This window comes from Lissotriton vulgaris, chromosome 9 (genome assembly GCF_964263255.1).
Source record: "Lissotriton vulgaris chromosome 9, aLisVul1.2, whole genome shotgun sequence".
Lineage (NCBI taxonomy): Eukaryota > Metazoa > Chordata > Amphibia > Caudata > Salamandridae > Lissotriton > Lissotriton vulgaris.
In genome coordinates this window covers 941191292-941212018 of record NC_141697.1, presented here as the reverse complement: position 1 = coordinate 941212018, position 20727 = coordinate 941191292, and the positions used below count along the sequence as shown (strand labels likewise).

Here is a 20727-nt window from a genome sequence, read left to right as displayed (position 1 = left end):
CTGGAAACTCTTGAGGGATGTAACCGAGCTGCTAAATTCAGAAATTACAATGACAGTCATTGAAAATAAGGTATATGAGGAAAGACTGAGGGAAGAACGGTCAAACAATATAGTGGGAGGCTGACATACAACCTGCAAACCGGCTATACTCAAAGACTGTAGAAATTTCAGTAACGTGACAAACCAAGGGGTTTCATTCAAATTGGATCTGTCGCCTGTTTAAGACTCAGAAGGTCTCCTTTATGTTCTAAACGGGTTCAAAATACTACACCTTTTTAAAACATTTATGGCTTCAAAGCAATAATACAGTGATATATCATTTATTGATTTCCATCATCGATATTTATAGGGATTAACACCAATGAAACATGAATAATCTGGGGGACTGATGAGAACTGTAGAACTTAAATGTACATAGAAAACGGTTCATTGGAAAATTGAGAAATATTCCTCTCTGAAGCCCTGCTAACCATATATCTTTTTCTATTGAGAAAATAAACCTGATCATATCCTCGAACAGAAAAATAGACTCACGGTACAGGATATGTTAAATCCAACAACATTCAACTTGAAAGGCCGAAGACAATTCATTACATCAGTAAGGCCCTGTTTCAAGATTAATAGCAACTAGATGGACAGTGACAAAGTAACCATTTGAGGACCACCTAGAATGGACTGGCTGGTCCATTGACGTTTACATAAATTACCTTGACATGTCAAGCACCTTTAGAAGAGAGACTGATTTATCTAAGGGGGTGGCAAAGATGATTAGCTTGCACAGTTGTGCAAAGAAAGCACTCTAAAAGATAAAAGCTTTGGCTTATCGACTGCACAAGGGCTTTTAAATAATAATAATAATAATAAAGGCATTTCTAAAGCGCCTGGTGACGCCATCACGGCGTGTCCCCGCGCTGTGGAGAAAGAGTCATAAAGGAGGAGGAGCCAACTATCCCTCCTTGGCAAACAGATGTGTTTTCAACATTTTTCGGAACAGGGTTTCATTTTTGGCCATTCTAATCCCAAGTGGAAGGCTATTCCACTGGGTAGTGGCCAGCACCCGAAAAGAGCGGCCTCCCATCCTGGCCTTTCTAACAAGAGGAACTTTCAGAAGACCCTTGCCCGCCGAACGAAGTGCTCTTTGGGGACGATAGGGGATGGCCAGATCCTTCAGATACCCAGGCGCTTCTGCATAGGTTATTCTGTAACAGAAAAGGAGGGCTTTAAAAAGGATTCTTTTCCTTACAGGCAGCCAATGGAGGGCAGCCAATGTAGGCTTGGAAGCTGTTCTTTTAGGGAGCCTGAGGGCTAAACGGGCCGCCGTATTTTGCAGCACTTGAAGTCTCCTCAAGTTTCTCTCCGTAGTGCCTAATAGCAGCACATTCGCATAGTCCATGCGAGAGGTGACCAGGGCTTGGATCATAATACGTCTGGCCTCCAGAGGCAGTAGGTCCAAAGTGCGATTCAGGGTCTTCATAACCCCGAAGCATTTTCCCACCACCTTGTCCACGTGGCTCTCAAACGAGAGTTTAGGGTGTTTTTAGTTGCCAACTTAAAACAATTATTTTACTTCATTCAACTAACTCAATTAAGGTATGTGATTTGATGAGCAGAGACATGGTTGTTGCCATTGAGCCAGCAAGAGTAGGCATACTCTGCTGGAATGTTGGTGGTATTTAGCTGCTGACCTTGAAGCTGGGGAACAAGGTTCAAGTCTAGCAGGAGCCTCAAACATTCTGTGATTCTGGGCAAATCACTTAATCTCCCTGTGCCTAAAAATGAATGCGTTTGTCTGTAAGGCAAGTGGTGTTCATGTAAAGCACTCTGATATCCTTGGGTGAAGCTTGCGCTGTATAAAGGTGAGCGGGAAAAAAAATACTTTAATATCCACTACGCAATTCTACACAAAAAGGATAGAGGAAGACAAATTAACTACTCGCTCATTAACAGGAGCAGGGAAAAAAGGTCTTGCTTGGCACTATTGATTAAAAAACGATATCCTGCCACAATCAGCAACCATCTAAGGCTGGTACATAAACAGTAGTTCCATGTACTGTGAGGCGGGGTCATATTGGTTGGCCATTCTGAGGGTGGATTGATTTAAATGTTGCTGTTCTAACAGAAACCGATCCCCAATACACACAGCAGTTGTAGTTAACTTTTACACATGTTTACATTAAAGAATCAAAGAGTGAGTCTCCCATGCTGAATGTATAAGTTTGTATGCTATACGACTTCCAAAAACAATGTCAAAGACAGGTTTGTCTAAGTGGTGTTGTGATGTTCCCACTAACTCGTAGGACCTGTGCGTTTGTGGGACAATAAACGTTGGGTGAGTGTAAAAAGTGGCTCTATATATACTGGAACAGAATAAGGTACAGTGTGTATAGAGTCCACAAACCCCAGAGGTATAACAGAGGTTAAAGCCAGGTGTGACCTTACTCTCTAGAGTGGTAGCTTGGTCGAGTAGTAAGGCAGTACCAGAGGACAGTGTAAAGCATATGTTGTACACACTCAGTCAGCAAAAGGTTTCACACACTCAAAGACTGAACTTGAGGCCAATTGTTTTTATATCAAAGATATAGTTGTTTTATTTCTAGAACCAACAGGTATCAAAATATACTGTTTTCAATATGAGAGGTCTCAGGTGAGTACCTTGCAGAAAGGCAATAAACTTTGTAAACACAATAGGTACAGGGGTTGCAGTAGGCAACACAATTCTACACACAATTTAGCATTTAGCTCAATGGATTTTCTTACATAGACACAGTTGATTACTTTGTAGATTACTTTGGTAGTTTCAGGACTGGCTCCTAGATTCAGCCCTGGGGTCCAAGCTGAAAACAGTTTAGTAAAAACGTTTTAGGTATTGCAGTGGTTTTTCAGGAATATAAAGCTATTTTAAAAGTTCACACTTAGAAACTTTTCAACAGAAATCTGGCAATGTTATCTAATGGGAGAAAATTCAGGTTGCAGGTAAAGTACGATCTCGTTACTTTGGTAATCTAGTACTGGGCTCCTGGGTCCAGCACTGGGGTCTCAACTTAAAACAGGTAAGTAATTTTGTTTCAGTATTTCGTATGATTTTTAAAGAATATTTCAAGTTTTCAAAAGTAGACACTTCGAAGAAATTTCATAGAAAAGCAGACTATGGATTCCTATGGAGAAAATTCAGGTTACTAGTAAACCCGGTAAGTATTACTTTTGCGATTCAGTACTGGGCTACAAGGTACAGTACTAGCTTCTCTCCTGATCACAGGTGAGTACTTCGGAATTTGGTTGATTTTACATGAATATTTTAAGTCTCCAAAACTTCACACTTAAAAGATTTTTCGAGTCACACCAGTCAATGTTATCCAATGGCAAGTAAGTGAGTTACCGGTTTCCAGGTGAGTACTCGACTGGTGAAGTTGTGGTTCTGGGCATAGACTCAGGGGTCCCCCAGGGCCTGGTAGGTACAGTTGGTTCACCCTCAGCGGCGCAGGGGCGGCCGGGTGCAGAGGTAGTTAGGCCCAATGTTATCCAATGAGGGACAGGGGGCCTCCGGTTGGTGGCTGCTGGCTAGCAGGCCACGCAGCTGTGGGAGCTGGGCTACTGGTCACTTGCTCAGGGCAAAGGGGGAAGCAGGATAGGGCAAAGGTGGCACAGCCAGCGGCACTCAGGCGGCTGGGTGTTTTTGAGCCGTCAGGCGCCCAATGTTATCCAATGGGAAAGGTAAAAAGGGAACAAAGGCTGCAGGCTCGGGGGCGGAGACTCTCCAGGGGCGACCAGCACTGCCAGAGGTAAGTTGGGATCTTGGACCACAAGTAGGTACCCCAAAGGGAGGCACAGGGGGCTGTAGGGTGCCGGGTGCAGGGGTGTCTTTGGGTGTCCGAAAAGCTTACCCTCAGCTGGTCGCGGTTTGCCCCTGGTTCTGAGTCTTCAGGCGGCGTCTGGTTCATCGAGTAGGGACTTTGGGCACTGGACTTCGGGTCCCAGTCGCCGAAGGGACGTCCTCGTGGTCTTGGATCACTCTGGCACGGGCCAGGCTCGGCGGGTGCAGAGTGGGCTGGTCCGGAGCTTCCTGGCTGGCACCAGGGGGGTTGTTGCAGCAGAGCCTCTGCTGATGGGAGTCCCAGGCTTTAAGAGGGTCAAGGCAGGCAGGTCCTCTGGGTGTCCCAAGGTTGCTGTCCGCAGGAGTTGCCAGGATTTAGGCAGGAGCAGGTTCCAGGATCGACAGGCCGGTAGGGCTGGGGCCAAGTCAATTGTTGGCGTCCTGAAAGCAGCTGCGCGGCGGGTCTTCTTCCTCTTGGTTTTCTTTCTTCTTTTCTTATCCGGTGCTGAGGAAGGGAGGTTCAGGGAGCCCATAAATACTGAATTGAGGGGCGTTACAGGTAGGGCAAGGGCAGGGACATATAGGTCCCTGTCCTGGGGTGGGTACACCCCCTAGCCTGCTTCTCTCCTGTGGGAGGGGGGCAGGAGCCTAGCTGTGATTGGGCAGGGCTCCCCATTTTCAAGATGGCCGGAGCCTGTGGTCGTGCTTCACCTAGTCTCCCCCACCCGAGGGGTGGGATTGGCACAGGCTGGCACACCCCCTTCCTGATGTCGTTTTTCCCACCAGTCTTCCCGCAAGAGTGGGGGTCAGGACTGGTGGGGGCCAGTTGCTGGGTACAGCAAATGGTCTGGAGAAGCTCACAGAGGCGGCATGCCTTTGAAGCTTTCCCCTGCCCATCCTGGGGGAGGAGACCTAGCACCTCGCCCAGGATGTGCATTGTTGCAGGCCCAGGAGAGGGGGGGGGGGCTCTCCACCCAGGGGTCCAGCAACATGTCTGCTGTGTTGCAGCCTCTGCAGCCACTCAGCCCAGACGTGGATTGTAGGTTAGGTTTTCAGGGGGCATCTCTAAGATGCCCTCTGTTGCATTTTATATTAAATCCCACACTGGCATCAGTGTGGGTTTAATGTGCTGAGAAGTTTGGTACCAAAGTTGTCAGTCTTCAGTGTAGCCATTATGGTGCTGTGGAGTTCGTAATGACAATCTCCCAGCACCATATACTCTTAATGGCATCAGTGCACTTTCAGTGCCCAGGAATGGCCCTGGGTACTGTAGGGGCACAGGGTTCATGCACCTGTGTCCACACCTCTGGCATTGGGCACCCAGTTAGAGGGGTGACTGAAGTATGCCAGGGTAGAAGGTTCTGTTTGCATGGCACACAGGGATGTGTATGAAAACAAATGATTGCAGCAATGTTATGCTACATGAACCAATCGCACAGCTGCGACATAATGCGATTCAAACTTTTCTTGTTCAAATCCATTTTATTCTGTGCTTGTCACAATTCATCTAACTTGTCTTGGTACACGATGAAAAATCTTCAAACATCCTTTTTGCTTCACATAAAATAGTTGTGCCAATCCAGGCCTCTTACTACGTCACGTCAGGACATTTGTTTCATGAATTACAGCTAAAATCTTTATCCCAATGCATTTCGGGCATTTTTGTTGCCCTTCGTCAGGGTTAGCCGTTTAGATTTAAAAATAAGAACAACCTATATCAGTCCTACCAAAACAGAATAGATTATTCACAAATGCACATATAAAGGTCACTTAATTAAAGTCCTGCCTTTGAAAATAAACCATAAACACAACCCCCCTTAAATCCTGTCATATTCAAGAATTTACTGAACGTAGTAACCTCCCCCACTCCATCCTCGATGTTAAACCTGCCACTTTGCCTGCGTTGCGGAGTAAACACTGAACATCCCTCATGAACAAATACTTAACTTTAACACTAACTGCCACAAAATTTCCTGCTGTCAAACGTGAGTTTAAATATAAATATTTTGTCCGTACCCTGTTGCCATGCAGCTTAACACTAAGAATTCCCCCAGATCCAAAATCTTCAGTTTACCTGCTACTGACACTGTTCTTATCCATTCTGTTCTGCCATGTAGACTGAATGCTCGAGCAACCCTCATATTGCTATGCGTGCCATTTAAACTCTCCCTTACGCACTGGTTCCTCTAAATTCCCTCAATTAGCTAAGCCTGCGGCCAATTAGGAACTACAAACTCAATTGCCCTTGTATTCAAATCCTTGTTTCTCCTTCACATCCTCATAATCTACATGTCCCATAAACCATTGTAACGGGACGAACTGATATCTGAAATGAAATCAAAAATACTGTTTGCTAAAATAATACCCTAAACCCAATTAGCATCTGTAAATGTTCGTACCAAAACACAAAGCATATGACAGAGTATGAGTTTGTAGTTCCTAATTGGCCGCAGGCTTAGCTAATTGAGGGAATTTAGAGGAACTGGCACGTAAGGGAGAGTTTAAATGGCACGCATAGCAATAGGAGGGTTGCTCGAGCATTCAGTCTACATGGCAGAACAGAATTGTTAAGAACAGCGTCAGTAGCAGGTAACCTGAAGATTTTGGATCTGGGGTAGTGTTAAGCTGCATGGCAAAAGGGTACGGACAAAATATTTATATTTAAACTCACGTTTGACAGCAGGAAATTTAGTGGCAGTTAGTGTTAAAGTTAAGTATTTGTTCATGAGGGATGTTCAGTGTTTACTCAGCAACGCAGGCAAAGTGGCAGGTTTAACATCGAGGATGGAGTGGGGGAGGTTACTGCGTTCAGTAAATTCTTGAATATGACAGGATTTAAGGGGGGGTTGTGTTTATGGTTCATTTTCAAAGGCAGGACTTTAATTAAATGACCTTTATATGTGCATTTGTGAATAATCTATTCTGTTGTGGTAGGACTGATATGGGTTGTTCTTATTTTTAAATCTAAACAGCTTACCCTGACGAAGGGCAACAAAAATGCCCGAAATGCATTGGGATAAAGATTTTAGCTGTAATTCATTAAACAAATGTCCTGACGTGACGTAGTAAGAGGCCTGGATTGGCACAAATATTTTATGTGAAGCAAAAAGGATGTTGGAACAGTTTTCATCGTGTACCAAGACAAGTTAGATGAATTGTGGCAGGCACAGAATAAAATGGATTTGAACAAGAAAAGTTTGCATCGTATTATGTCGCAGCTGTGCGATTTGTTCATGTAGCATAACATTGCTGCAATCATTTGTTTTTATACATATCAGTGCTTGAGGTGAGGCCCGGTCCCAATCTGCACGCGAAAGATTAGATTTTTAAAAAAGAGTAACACTGACAAGCAAGGTGTGCAACTGCTTCTCCTTTTTGAACATGAACACAGGGATGTGTGCCATGTCGACTCTTTGTTTAGTTCTGTACTTAGACACTCAGCCTGCAAAGGTAGTGTGTGGGTGTCAGGGTACAGGGCCCTGAGGGTGGCACAATAAGTGCTGCAGTCCTCAGGGGTCTTCTCTGGTCACCATGCCCTGGGTACCTAGGGTACAATTTACTAGGGGCTGACAGGTGGCCAGAGATGCCAATTGGGTTTTAGTTTCAACACAGTTTTAGGGAGGGAACACAGGCCCTGGGTACCTGGTTGGCAGGAACCCAGGGCACACTCAGTCAAAGCACATCAGCAGTTCAGAAAAAAGTGGGGGCATACCAATGCAAGAAAGATGGCACTTTCTCACAGTGAGGTGCCTAGACTGATTCAGAGCATCTCCGCAGGATATGCTGGCCTTAAGACCAGCTAGTTCACAGTGTCACCACAAGCCCCCTCACCTTACCAGGGAGCGAATGGTTTCTAGCAGCCACTGAACATGACAACCTTAACCCCTCAGGATTTGTGGAAACAGATCAGAACCTTTTGCTCAGTCACTCATGCTTACTGGTGCTCAGGGAAATATACAGAATACACAGTGGGATATTTTCAATATAGTTACTGAACCAATGTTATTCTTGTATAGAATACATGTGCTGCGATAATCAGTAGACAGAAGCAGTTTAAAGTGATTACAAGCACCAACAGTGTTAATAGTAGATCTAGTTCAACCATGGTACTAAAACAGTGTATATATGCAGGCATATAAACAAGGCAGTAATCATCCGTACTCCTACTATGCAAGCCCTACTCTGTGTGTAAGTGTGAAGCTAAGAATCTCCCCAAGGGACAATCCAACCCCAGTACCTGGCGGGAGAGAATGTAGGAGCCCATCTTGGTCATGAACTGGACACCCCCTCACAGAGATGTCAGACTGCTGCGTGGTGAAGTCTCAGCATGCAGGGACCCTCCGCGTCAGCTGAGGTGCCTCCTTTGCTAATCTTTTGCGATGCTCATAATTTATAATAGAAAGCATCCTTATGATGTGTCTATTGATTAGCGATGTTATGGATATGTAGATAGCCCTGTCGTCTCATGGATGAAGACAGAGCGACTTTTGTGCATAGTGCATCAAAAGCCATAGTGTTTGAGGCATCATGATAACGTTATGCAAAGCTAGATATGTAAACAAAGTATTTTCAGAGAAACTAATCGAACAATGTCGCGCATACACATATGTGCAAAAGGTCAAAAAAGTTACTTGGGCCTAAACAGGGCGCATCACAGTGGTAGCTAGAAATTTCAACACCCCATTTGCACCAACCAGCAATTAGGTAATTTGAGAGGAGGAGGACTGGTCTTGGGGGAATTCCATGCCCTCTAGTTCCCCCACTGCCAAATACTCAAGTGCCAGGCTAGAACGATACCAGTACATCATGGACCACCAAGGTTTATGTGAGAGAATAGAGTTGCTCTTGACTTGATCTATCACTAGAACTCATTCATCCTAAATGGAGCCCACAGCACGTTTTGGCATGGAACACAGGATGCTTCTCTTGGCTCAGCACCAAGAAGATAGCACAGTATAAAATAAGAGTTATCCTTTCGCAATGCAAAATTGCAATTCTGCTTTGAGACCCAGCTGATTACATCTGCAATTTCCACAATCACTTTCGTGGTGAGGAAAAATACATTAGGAATGAAGCATGATCTTCAATGGAGTACATGTTTGCTCTTTCTTTCATTGAAAAGCTATCACGGTCACCTCAGCAAGTTAACAGTTTGAAGGCAATAAACGATTCACATTGTAGCCCACAAATAGCATGCATACACATGGACACTTAAGTATGGGACACTAAAACAGGTCCAAAATCCATCAAACGATTTGCTATAAACCTCAAGAGGAGACTTCTATACTCCCATTACCTATGATTGTGCATAAAATATCTTTAAACACTCTCCCACTGTTCCCTGCGGAGCACCAAAAAACTATTCACCCACTATCAAATGTCAATTTTATAATCCTTATAACGACATCAGCTGCCGGTTAGTCTATTAATTCCCTCTCTCAACATGCAAGCTCAATTACATGCATCATATGTGAAACTTCTATTGTAATAACCCACATATTACCTTTTCTAAACTCCACAAGATTTAAACTATCAACTCCCAAACCTTAGGAGCCACAATCTCTACTTTACAACAGTGTTTAGTAAAAAATAAAAAGAAATAAAAAAAGCTAGAAGATTCCAGCAACTAAAGCCCAGCAAAAAATTCAAATGTTCTACATGATGGCTCAACTGAGCAGCATTACAATGTTCTTTACATGCAAAATAAATGCTAACAAATAAAATGTTTATACCGCTTTTCCCCAATACCTTCTTGGTCCATCATGTACATTGGTCCGAGATTACTCATTTTCTCAAAGTATTGTAACAACAAAGGAAATGCACTGGGATATACAGAAAAAACTGCTTTTCAGAAGCACTCCACTCCCCCTTTTGGTTTATTTATGGATTCTAAGAATCCTGTGACCAAGGGAATGTCATCCATGCCAGCGTGCTATACAACCAGGCACTCTCTGCTTATGCCTTTGACAGGAAGCAGGAGCCATCATCCCAGAGACCCAAGCTCTAATTGAAAGTAACCATGTGCGCCTGTTGCAAATAACACATTTTTTTTAAAGAGACCTATTTCAGGCAATTTTCAGGGTCACTCAAAAGTCCTATTCTTCTCAACACTCAACCAATAGAAGTCTACAAATGAGAAAAATATTGTGGAACCTTTTTTGAAGAGGAACAGAGGTGGCTCACAAACTGTTCTAAAATCCTTCTTTGCCTATATTAAGATTTCATTTCATACAAGGTGAACAGTGGAAGTTGGCAGATGAATAGGGCCCCATAGAGCTAGTGGTTCACTTTGTAATGGAGAGTGGAGCATGAGGGTGTAAAATTAGTGTCTAGGCATTTCTTAGCTCCAAGTCCCCAGGCCAGTTAAAATTGACATGGGGTCCAGGTCTTCAAAATGAATTCAGAACTAAATTGGACAACATAAAAATGTAAGAGCAGAATTTCTGCTTTAAAACACTTCTTTCAAGCCTTCAAAATATTCATCAAAGGTAAGCCATGCTACTGTAACGCCCAAGTATGGATTTCTTAGATCAAACAAACAACTTTCACAGTTTTTGTCAATTCACTTTTATCACATATAAAAAGTTTACAAAAAACAATTTCCGCACTTTTAATCAAACAATCCAAGGCTTTCATTCACACAATACAAGAAAATGCTAAGATTGTTAAAAAAATATTTTACATTGTGTCCACACTTCACTAGCATGTTAGTTCCAGACTGAAGAAATGTATTGCATTGTAGTCGAAATTCATTAAAATACACTTAGTCTAAACAACCCACAGCAAGTCTACTTTTAGGAGCACATTAACAAATTCTACATTTTACTCCATCCAGAAGAGTATGAAGCTGCCCCATTCGCCTCTTACACATAGCTCTCGACACAAAACATACATTAAATGCAAAACAATTTTACATGAAAACAATAACAAAGGAGGACTAAAAAGGAGGACGAAAGAAGAAACCTATGTCATTCTGAGGGACTATATAGAAAAATATAATATTCTTGGAATATTAGGCAGATAGTGCTTAACTCGGTTTTCATTCTAATGCATGAAAGACACGGTACCTTAGGGCATGTTTAGATGATATTTTAAATAAAATAATAAATTAAGAAAACTAAATAAAGACCGCCCAAAAACTGCTCATGAAAAGAGGGCGTAGCAAAATTATTTAGCTTAATCACTGCTGCAAACGGATACACTTGAGTGTTGTAGAAGAGGGGTGTTCATACAGGTAAAGAAGTATTACGGTTTACTTGAAAAAGACTGCACTTGGGGTCCAAACTGTAACCTGTTGCCTAGGTTGTGTAATCATGTTAGGTGTTACCCAATTCAAGCTTTAAAAACAGATAAGCCTTATGGATTGAAAAGGAATTTCTGTTCTTCAGGTTCCACAGAGCTTTGTCTTTGGTTACACTGTCTCTTTTAGAGTTTCTTCTATAACCTGCTGTTCTCACTTCGAGAGCGTCCTTTGATATTCGCATGGTAAGAAAAAAAAATCTGAGGCAACTGCAGAGGACACAACCCACACTAAAGTCCCCTAGAACTTTCGGAGACCTTTAGGCTTAGTTTGACATCCAGCCGCCACTGTCTAGATCCTTCACCACCCATTTGTCTTAATGCAATTTCTTTGTATGAAATCAATCCACAGAATGAAAAATTGAATGAGGAACAAGTCAAAGGCAGATTTTGGAAAACCCCTCAAATTTGGCAGATGTTAAGACTTTACACATTAGGAAGAAGAGTTCGTCAACTTTTATGGAATATTGGCAGCAACATATCCGGGCAGAACAGATACATACATGAAAATAAGATGCAGCTAGCAGCAGGGTTCAAAGGGCATCTGAATTCTTTGCCAGTTCATCAGGACTTTGGAATACTGGCTCCCATTGAAATTGGAATGAGCCCAGTGGGTTAACTCATGGGACCCCAGCCCTTGTATTCAGTGCAGAGAGGCATAAGCACTTGGTAACATCCAGGAATGTATCTGAAACGTTAATTCTGAAGTTTCAGTCTAAGCACCAGCGGTCTACCCAAAACCTGTTTTGGTTAAGTTGTTATCTTGGATTTTCAGGTAGAGTGGACAGATCAGATTCACTTTTGACAATTACGTCAACACTAGATGACCAATCCACAGAAGTGCTGTATACATCCAATCTGGTGCCACCACTTGCAATGTGTTTTCAGGGTAAAGAAAATCACATAGACTCACTTCAGAAAAAGCCACTTAGGCTCACTTCAGAAAAAGATCCAGAGTGGGTTGAGTGGAATTCTTTGACGCAGTTGAATCCTTACATGATGGATTTGTGACCAATCGTGAAACCTTTTTTTTCTTATGCAGAGTTTGAAGAAGGGGGCGGATTTCTGTTAGGTTTGTCTGAGTGAGACAGTCAAGGTAAATATAGTTCATGGCAAAACAAAAAATAAGGCATTCAAGTGAACATTACATCTGCATTCAAGATTACTGTTCCCAAATATTAAGTCTTCTTTTCGAGCAAATCAACTTACACTTTAGAATAAATTAAACAAATTGAGAGGCAATACTTTACATACACATTAAACAACCGAGAAAGACCGAAAACGAGAGAAAAGTAAAGAGAACGAGCAAGTGGCCAAAACAATAATATAAGTAAATGGATGAGAGAGAGAAAGTGCAGCAAGAGGAAAAGAGACGTCACCATTAAACCTAAAAGTATTAAACATGGTGTGAGGGTGTGCATTGTACCCGAGTGGTTTTTCGGTACAGCATTCCATTCAATAGTGCTGCCCTTTTAAGTTTCAGCTACAATTAATTTCTTTTGAAAGTTATAAAATGAGTCCGTTTTGGTTGCTTAGAAAGTGCACAGGAAGGGATTAGAAAAGTAACATGAATTAATTGTAGAGTAAGAGAGACACTAGTGGAATTCTAGGAAAGGCCCTGTTACAACCAGCGGATGTCTTTTATTGAAGTTGCTTGTAGAAAAATATTATTTGATAAAGCAGCAGGTCCTTTGCGTTACATATATATTAATTTGCCTTCTGCTTTCGACACTACCTTTAGGTCAAGGAATAAACTGAAAAATTGGGGAATCCCAGAGGGATTTGTGGTACTGATAATTCATTACATGAAGAGTTGTGGACACAAATTGAGCTGGGGAACAATGGAGCTCTTTCAAGGAAAATTGAAACTCCCAACAGCCTGAGGCAAAGTTGTATCCTTGCTTCCCTTTGATTTTCCATATACATAGCAGATATCCCCTGCAATAGAAAGAAAGTGAGGTATTTTCCACTAAGACTGGAACAGGTGGAAATAATGCACTTATTTTACGCCGAAGATACGCAGAGATGGTTAAAGGCCTTTACAGGTTAGTGCAATAATGTGTCAAAAAAAGCTATGCCTTTCTTCAAAAGGTGTATTTTGAATAAAACAATAAGGCATAGTTTATGGTTAAATGGCCAACCGATTCAATTTGTTTCCGATTATAAATACTTAGGTATTATTTTTAGTTGGAACCTCAAATTCACCTCGCATTTTAGAGTGCAAGAGCCTAAGAGCAAGCAGGTGTCTGCAGCACTGGCAAGACTAGAGCTGGGTAATAATTGTGTGGAGATGTTATGGGAGGCCTGTGACTTGAAAACAATAAGTGTGTTTTTATATGGGTCGGAAATCTTGATACAGGAAGAAATACAACAGCTGGAAGTAATTGAAAACAATATCTGGAAGTCGTGGTTAGGCTTAACTAGGAGTTCAGTTAATGCAGTGATTAGACATGAGTTGGGACTTATAAGTATTAAATATAAAAACATTCAAAGATTTTTAAACTATTTGGGAAGAATGGTATTGTTGCCGAGGGCATGGTTAGGTATTTATTGAAAACTCAATTTCAAACTGAGACTTCACTCCTGTGAATGCAGACCTAGAGGAAATGTGGATCCAAAAGGGTCTTTGAATACAGTTATGTGGCAAAGTGCTGTCAGTAAATCCCATCATTAAGATTTCTGCTACACTATGTGAATACAGGGCGTGTGGGAAACGCTCCAACTTACACATTTGTACGAGACCTCTGTAAAAATGCAGCAATATTTAAAGGATATAAAGGCAAGGGGGCTCAACAGTGGATCTTACAGTTGAGGTTAGGATGGATACAACAGTTTATAGACTACCAGCCTCCAAAAAGTCCCTTTCCTTGTCCTGCAAGAAATTTTAGAAATTGCCCATTTTGTAAAAGTGGCCTATGGTCAATTGAGTAATCTGTTCGCTCAGCATTTACAGATGAAGGAGGCTGCTAACTCCCAGGTTTTAGAGATTCGGTATTCGGTCTTTTACCACATTGTTTAGTTCAATTATGAAATGTGCAAATACAAGCTAGGCAAATATTACGTTCAAGATTTAAGGATATTGTATTAGAAATAAGCATAAATGGACGACTAAAAGATAGTAAATTTATTTTCAATATAGTTTGCCAACAAAAGTACTTTAAAATTGTGAATGTCAGGTTACAGATGTTATGCACCTTAATGCTGTACTATATATTGTAATACAAAATAGAAAGACGCCAATGCTGCCATTAACTAATCACCACAGATTTAACATCTCACAGTTGACTGAAACATAAAGTGAGGGGATCTGAATCTCTTGAATAAATCTTTAGTTTTATTTCCGTTTTCCTTCATTTAGATTTTTTGATAATTTTTAAACAAAAATGTTCAGTTCAAAAAAAATATGACATACAATATATGTAAAACATTCTACACATTGAAACACTCCCCTTCCAAAACTCACACATACACTCACTTGTGAATCACAGTCAAACACTCTCATGCACACTCTACATTACACCATTAATATTTACAATTGTTCAAAACCCACAGTTTCATATATAATGCCATAGATTATAATTCATGCCTATTTGTATATTTCGCGAAAAACTAATTTATTAGTTGACGTTCTTATGGCATGGAAAACACAAAGTCTACGCGTTTCGAAACTCTTCTCATTATCGAGTTCTCGTCAGGACCACACACTCAAATTTTGTCCAACAAGTCAATTTATAGAAGTCCTCAAGCCCTCGGCGCGGGACAACCGGTGTGTCTTGGTATTCACACCAACTCCCTATTTTGTTTCTTATTATCCTATGGTGTTGAAGGGATGTTTTTATTCAATGCTCTCCCTTAAATGAGGAGAGCCATTGTTGTGAGCCGGCTTTGAATGAACGATGGTGTCCTTGGTTTTAGACTGCCATCCGAAGACGCCGGCTCCTGGGGGTCTGCTCAGTCGCAATCACTCGTGTCCCGCGCCGAGGGCTTGAGGACTTCTACAAATTGACTTGTTGTACAAAATTTGAGTGTGTGGTCCTGACGAGAACTCGATAATGAGAAGAGTTCGAAACGCGTAGACCTTGTGTTTTCCATGCCATAATAACGCCAACTAATAAATGAGTTTTTCGTGAAATATACAAATAGGCGTGAATTATAATCTATGGCATTATATATGAAACTGTGGGTTTTGAACAATTGTAAATATTAATGGTGTAATGTAGAGTGTGCATGAGAGTGTTTGACTGTGATTCACAAGTGAGTGTATGTGTGAGTGTTGGAAGGGGAGTCTTTCAATGTATAGAATGTTTTACATATATTGTATGTCATATGTTTTTTTGAACTGAAAATTTTTGTTTAAAAATGATCAAAAAATCTAAATGAAGGAAAAAGGAAATAAAACTAAAGATTTATTCAAGAAATTCAGATCCCCTCACTTTATGCTTCAGTCAACTGTGAGATGTTAAATCTGTGGTGATTAGTTAATGGCAGCATTGGCGTCTTTCTATTTTGTATTACATAAGGCTGTGGCTTGGCCTTGCTGCTTGGGAGCCCATACCCAGTGGTGTTTATTTGTACTATATATTGTGGTTGGTGACTTGAGGTTGGGAACACTTGGCACTTTGGATCTGTGACTTTTAAAAATAGGATTGATACAGTGTAGGTCACAGACCACTATTGCATTTTGGCATCTTATTTTACCGTTTGGTTACTGTCTTGAAGGCACTTTTGCTTAGCTAGCTTTTAAAAAAATAAGGAGGGCCAGGAATAGGTACCTGGAAATATAATGGGCAGTTAAGGTGCAGCAGAGATTTTAATGCATATTAAAATTGAGCAACCTTGTGTCAGGAAGATTGTATTGACATGATGGGCGCCATCTTTTATGGTTCACTTTTTAGGTCTCGCCTGTCGATGCGCATGCGCATCGAGCTTGCGAGACTATGGGGGCTTAAACAGTCTTTAACCAACTTGCAAGGAATCGTGGCGATTCCTTGCAGTGCCCGTGAAATTCAAGCTCAATGCGCATGCGCATTGAGCTTAAAAGCGCGTGCACATGCCCCCAGCCCCCCCTCCTCCTCCTACTCTCCTCCCCACTCTCTCTCTCACAGCCTCCCCCAGCTCCGCCCCCTCACTTCTTGGTTGCATGGCCGCTAGGCCGTGCCTCCCCATCTCTCCTCCCCCCTCCTCCTCCTACTTTCCTCCCCCCTCCTCCTCCTACTCTCCTCCCACTCTCTCTCTCCCAGCACAACCTTGTTCTATCTCACTTTTTCTCACCCAAGATGGCGCCCCTTGACGCCTAGTTTGCGGTATAGTGCACAATCACGATCGTGTATAGGCACGGACGGCACACACACACCCCGTCAGTCGGGTTGATCGCTTGAGGCATACTGCGGCTTATCTGGTAAGCGTTCGTTGTTGTTGGCCCCCGAGAATTCCGTGAGGTTTTAACCAGTAATTGACCCTTCCTTATATGCCTTGCTTGTTTTTGCAGTGTATCAGCACACTGCGTGTGACCGTCTAGCAACATGAAGCATACAGTTCAGAATGGCATTGTTACACTGCTCCATTGAGAACAGTAACTCCTTATCTTGAAGCTTTAAATTGAGCGCACACTCGCAATTCTTCTGCGTTCATTTTATTCACTTAACTTCCACAAGGTAAATGCCTAACCTTGAATTTTTACCCCCTTCTTAGTGCCTGCACTAGTCCTCACTTTGAATGTGGCGCAGCACTGATTGACGAGTGCTGTTTGTAATTCCCGTCACTTTCGCCTGATACCTACAAGTAATTGCGTACCGTTCTTCAGGTCTCTGTGAAGACCGGTTCAGTGACACGTTTCCATTGTTTTGCGGTCCGCCCACTGCCCGAGGTTTGTGCTCCATCCAGAATCCTTTACGCATGGTTGTCTACCACAGCACTGCCCGAACTCTCCTTGACACCAGCTCTTGCACATTTGTAACAATTTCTCGGCGTTATAAAGCGAACGTTAGATGACTATCCTTTCACCACTCGCAGCGGCAAGTTACCTTCACTCCTCATTCTACAGTTGTAAACAGTTTTTAAACCAACATCTCTTCACCACTCGCATTGGCTGCCCCCCTCCTCCTCCTACTCGGCTGCCCCCCTCCTCCTCCTACTCTCCTCCCCACTCTCTCTCTCCCAGCACAACCTTGTTCTATCTCACTTTTTCTCACCCAAGATGGCGCCCCTTGACGCCTAGTTTGCGGTATAGTGCACAATCACGATCGTGTATAGGCACGGACGGCACACACACACCCCATCAGTCGGGTTGATCGCTTGAGGCATACTGCGGCTTATCTGGTAAGCGTTCGTTGTTGTTGGCCCCCGAGAATTCCGTGAGGTTTTAACCAGTAATTGACCCTTCCTTATATGCCTTGCTTGTTTTTGCAGTATATCAGCACACTGCGTGTGACCGTCTAGCAACATGAAGCATACAGTTCAGAATGGCATTGTTACACCGCTCCATTGAGAACAGTAACTCCTTATCTTGAAGCTTTAAATTGAGCGCACACTCGCAATTCTTCTGCGTTCATTTTATTCACTTAACTTCCACAAGGTAAATGCCTAACCTTGAATTTTTACCCCCTTCTTAGTGCCTGCACTAGTCCTCACTTTGAATGTGGCGCAGCACTGATTGACGAGTGCTGTTTGTAATTCCCGCCACTTTCGCCTGATACCTACAAGTAATTGCGTACCGGTCTTCAGGTCTCTGTGAAGACCGGTTCAGTGACACGTTTCCATTGTTTTGCGGTCCGCACACTGCCCGAGGTTTGTGCTCCATCCAGAATCCTTTACGCATGGTTGTCTACCACAGCACTGCCCGAACTCTCCTTGACACCAGCTCTTGAACATTTGTAACAATTTCTCGGCGTTATAAAGCGAACATTAGATCACTATCCTTTCACCACTCGCAGCGGCAAGTTACCTTCACTCCTCATTCTACAGTTGTTAACAGTTTTTAAACCAACATCATCTCTTCACCACTCGCATCGGCTGGTTAACTACTGGCTTTGCAATCCGCGTATCACAGACTTGCCCAATTGAGCACTCAGTCGAACACTCTTCCCTAGACATTGTTGAGTCCTCACGCATGACACTAAGTGTGGCATGGCATAGATGTTTTCGTCGCCACAATGCCAATCTAATGTTGTCTTCCTTAACCTCGCCCTTCCCCCACCCACATCCACCACCACATCCACCACATGCTCCACCGCATCCACCACCACCACATCCACCACCACCACCGCATCCACCACCACATCCACCACATCCACATCCACCACCACCACATCCACCACATGCACCACCACCACATCCACCACCACATCCACCACCACATCCACCACCACCACATCCACCACCACCACATCCACCACCAGGTGCAAATGCAATGTTCTTGGATTTTCGTCACAATAAAATACACTGAACATAATCTTCACAAAATTAATTTACAAACGTTTAAGCTATTGCCATTATAAATTACAATAAATTTTATTTAAGTATTAATTATTTACAAAATTAAAAGCCATTGTTATTTGCAATATCAATACATCTAAGTCACGTAAAGACAACACACATAGCATTACAAATGCTATAGGTGTCACATTTGCGAAAGTTAAAACTATTGACATTGTAACTGACAAAGCTATTACTTTTGCTATTTTCAAAACCAACACATAAATAAAAAAAGTGTCCTTTACAATACCAATTGCTCAAACTTTCCTAATGCGAGACCTATTGCATTTCCAATGCTTGTTTTTTAAAGCTATATATTTATTTATGGGTGGAAAGTGTATTTAAAATTAGGTGTGTATTTTAATATGAAACTTGTTTTGCAAAATTGGCATACATATCCAACTTAATAAACTTACAAACTCACTCACTCTTGGAATGCAGATTTAACAACTGGATAGAGTTTTATATGCCAAATGAAGGCTCTGTGCAAAGGGCCAAATACGGCATCAAATACGGCATCATATTAATAAATATGGACAATAACATTTACAAATGAAGATAATTGCAGACATAAAAGATGGTGGCAATTTATACAATTGAACTAAGATTACATTCAGCTTCTTTCAACGCAGGCAATGAACAGCGTATTTTCTCAGTGCCACTTTTTCTACGAGAACTGCATTGCCACAGATACCTCATTGTTGAAACTCTCCAGTCCTCAGAATGGAGCTCGATTTTCTGCAGATGTCCCAAACAAAAGACTTTGCAGTCAAAATCAGTTTCTGATTTCCGCTTACTTCGCTGCTTCAGAGAGGCAGGAAAGGGGGAGCAATCCAGATACAACATAATAGTTACCAACATAATAGTTACCAACAGAAGAAAAACACTAGGATAGGAGGCAAATTAATCTGCGGGATGAAATGGTATTTACAAGAAAACTATTAGCAAATCTCCTCTTCTGATACTTCTTCCTGCAGACTCCTGATCTTCCCATAGCAGTTCTCAGTATCAGAAAAGGAGTTTGAGGTAGCATGGGTGAGAATTCCGCAGAACTATTCTTGCTTAGTGAACTTAAATGGAATTGATGTATAGACAGTAAGGTTTTATATATATCAATGGAAAGATACACACTTGTCTGCTTTCCAAATATCCACAAGACTTCTTGCAGATTTTAGGTTTATGTAGAGGTGTCAGCAGGAGAGCATTTCCAATGGGAAAGAGCCTATGGGCTACGAATAGCAGAGTCATCATGAAGGTTATGTGATCCTTTTCCCCATTCCTAACTTTGTGGGTAGATTCCACAGCAATCGAGAATGACCGAGGGAGAACAGAAGCATCTTGTACTAAATTGCTCGGAATATATCAGAACAACTGTTGCAGGAGGAAGCCTTGAGACTTAGTCAGTAGAAGCCCATATATCACTAAGGATACATCTGGCAATACATGGATAGAACATGACACTTCCTTAGTCCATGTGTGCAGAAGCCGGATTGATGTTGGGTTCCATGCACGGTGCAGCAAAGGATGACGTGAATTGACCCACCAGGCAATAGAGAGCTCAACAACCACTTGCCTGTTATTGACGAAAAGTCTTGGCCAGTTGGTCCGTAGGATCCATGTTCCTAGTTCCATCAAGATTTTTTAAAGAATTAAATTGCTCCCGACTGACCGTGTAATTTACCCTTAGCCAATGAAGCATGGGAAAATTCACATACCAAAAATATCAGAAAAAATATACACACCCTTCAGATGGCACTCTGGCAGTAAACTTGGAAAAATGGCAGATTCTTCAGAGCATGTGTCCTTATAGAAACAATAAAAGGTTCTGAAGTGCTCAGAGCTGAAAGCTCATTTGTGTCCCCAGCTTACGTCATCATCACCTGGAAAGATGTCCCACATGAAAGGGGTATTCAGCTGCATGATGTTTACAGCTCAAGACATATGTATCTAGCCTACTAAGATAAGGGCCTAAGAATTGAGTGGCATGTGACTTCAGAACAGATATCCAAAGTGGGTAACGTTTCGAGGAGTCTCGATCCTGCAGTGAAATAAGCATTGCAAACTTCCACTTGCGCACCAGTGTTAACCAGGTAATGTGGAAAAGTCATAAGGTCCTCCACTGAGCAGGTTGATCATTTTCGCTT

The 20727-nt window shown here is 42.2% G+C and overlaps 1 protein-coding gene across 1 annotated transcript in view; it reads right to left on the bottom strand.

Moving 5' to 3' along the window:
* Positions 1–10362: 10362 nt before the first annotated feature.
* Positions 10363–20727, bottom strand: part of TRAIP (TRAF interacting protein) — a 241531-nt gene continuing 231166 nt past the window's right edge. Inside the window, exon 15 of the mRNA XM_086936803.1 lies at positions 10363–12188. Coding sequence (XP_086792929.1) covers positions 12045–12188 — 144 coding nt within the window. The 3' untranslated portion in view covers positions 10363–12044. The remainder of the gene's footprint in view (positions 12189–20727) is intronic.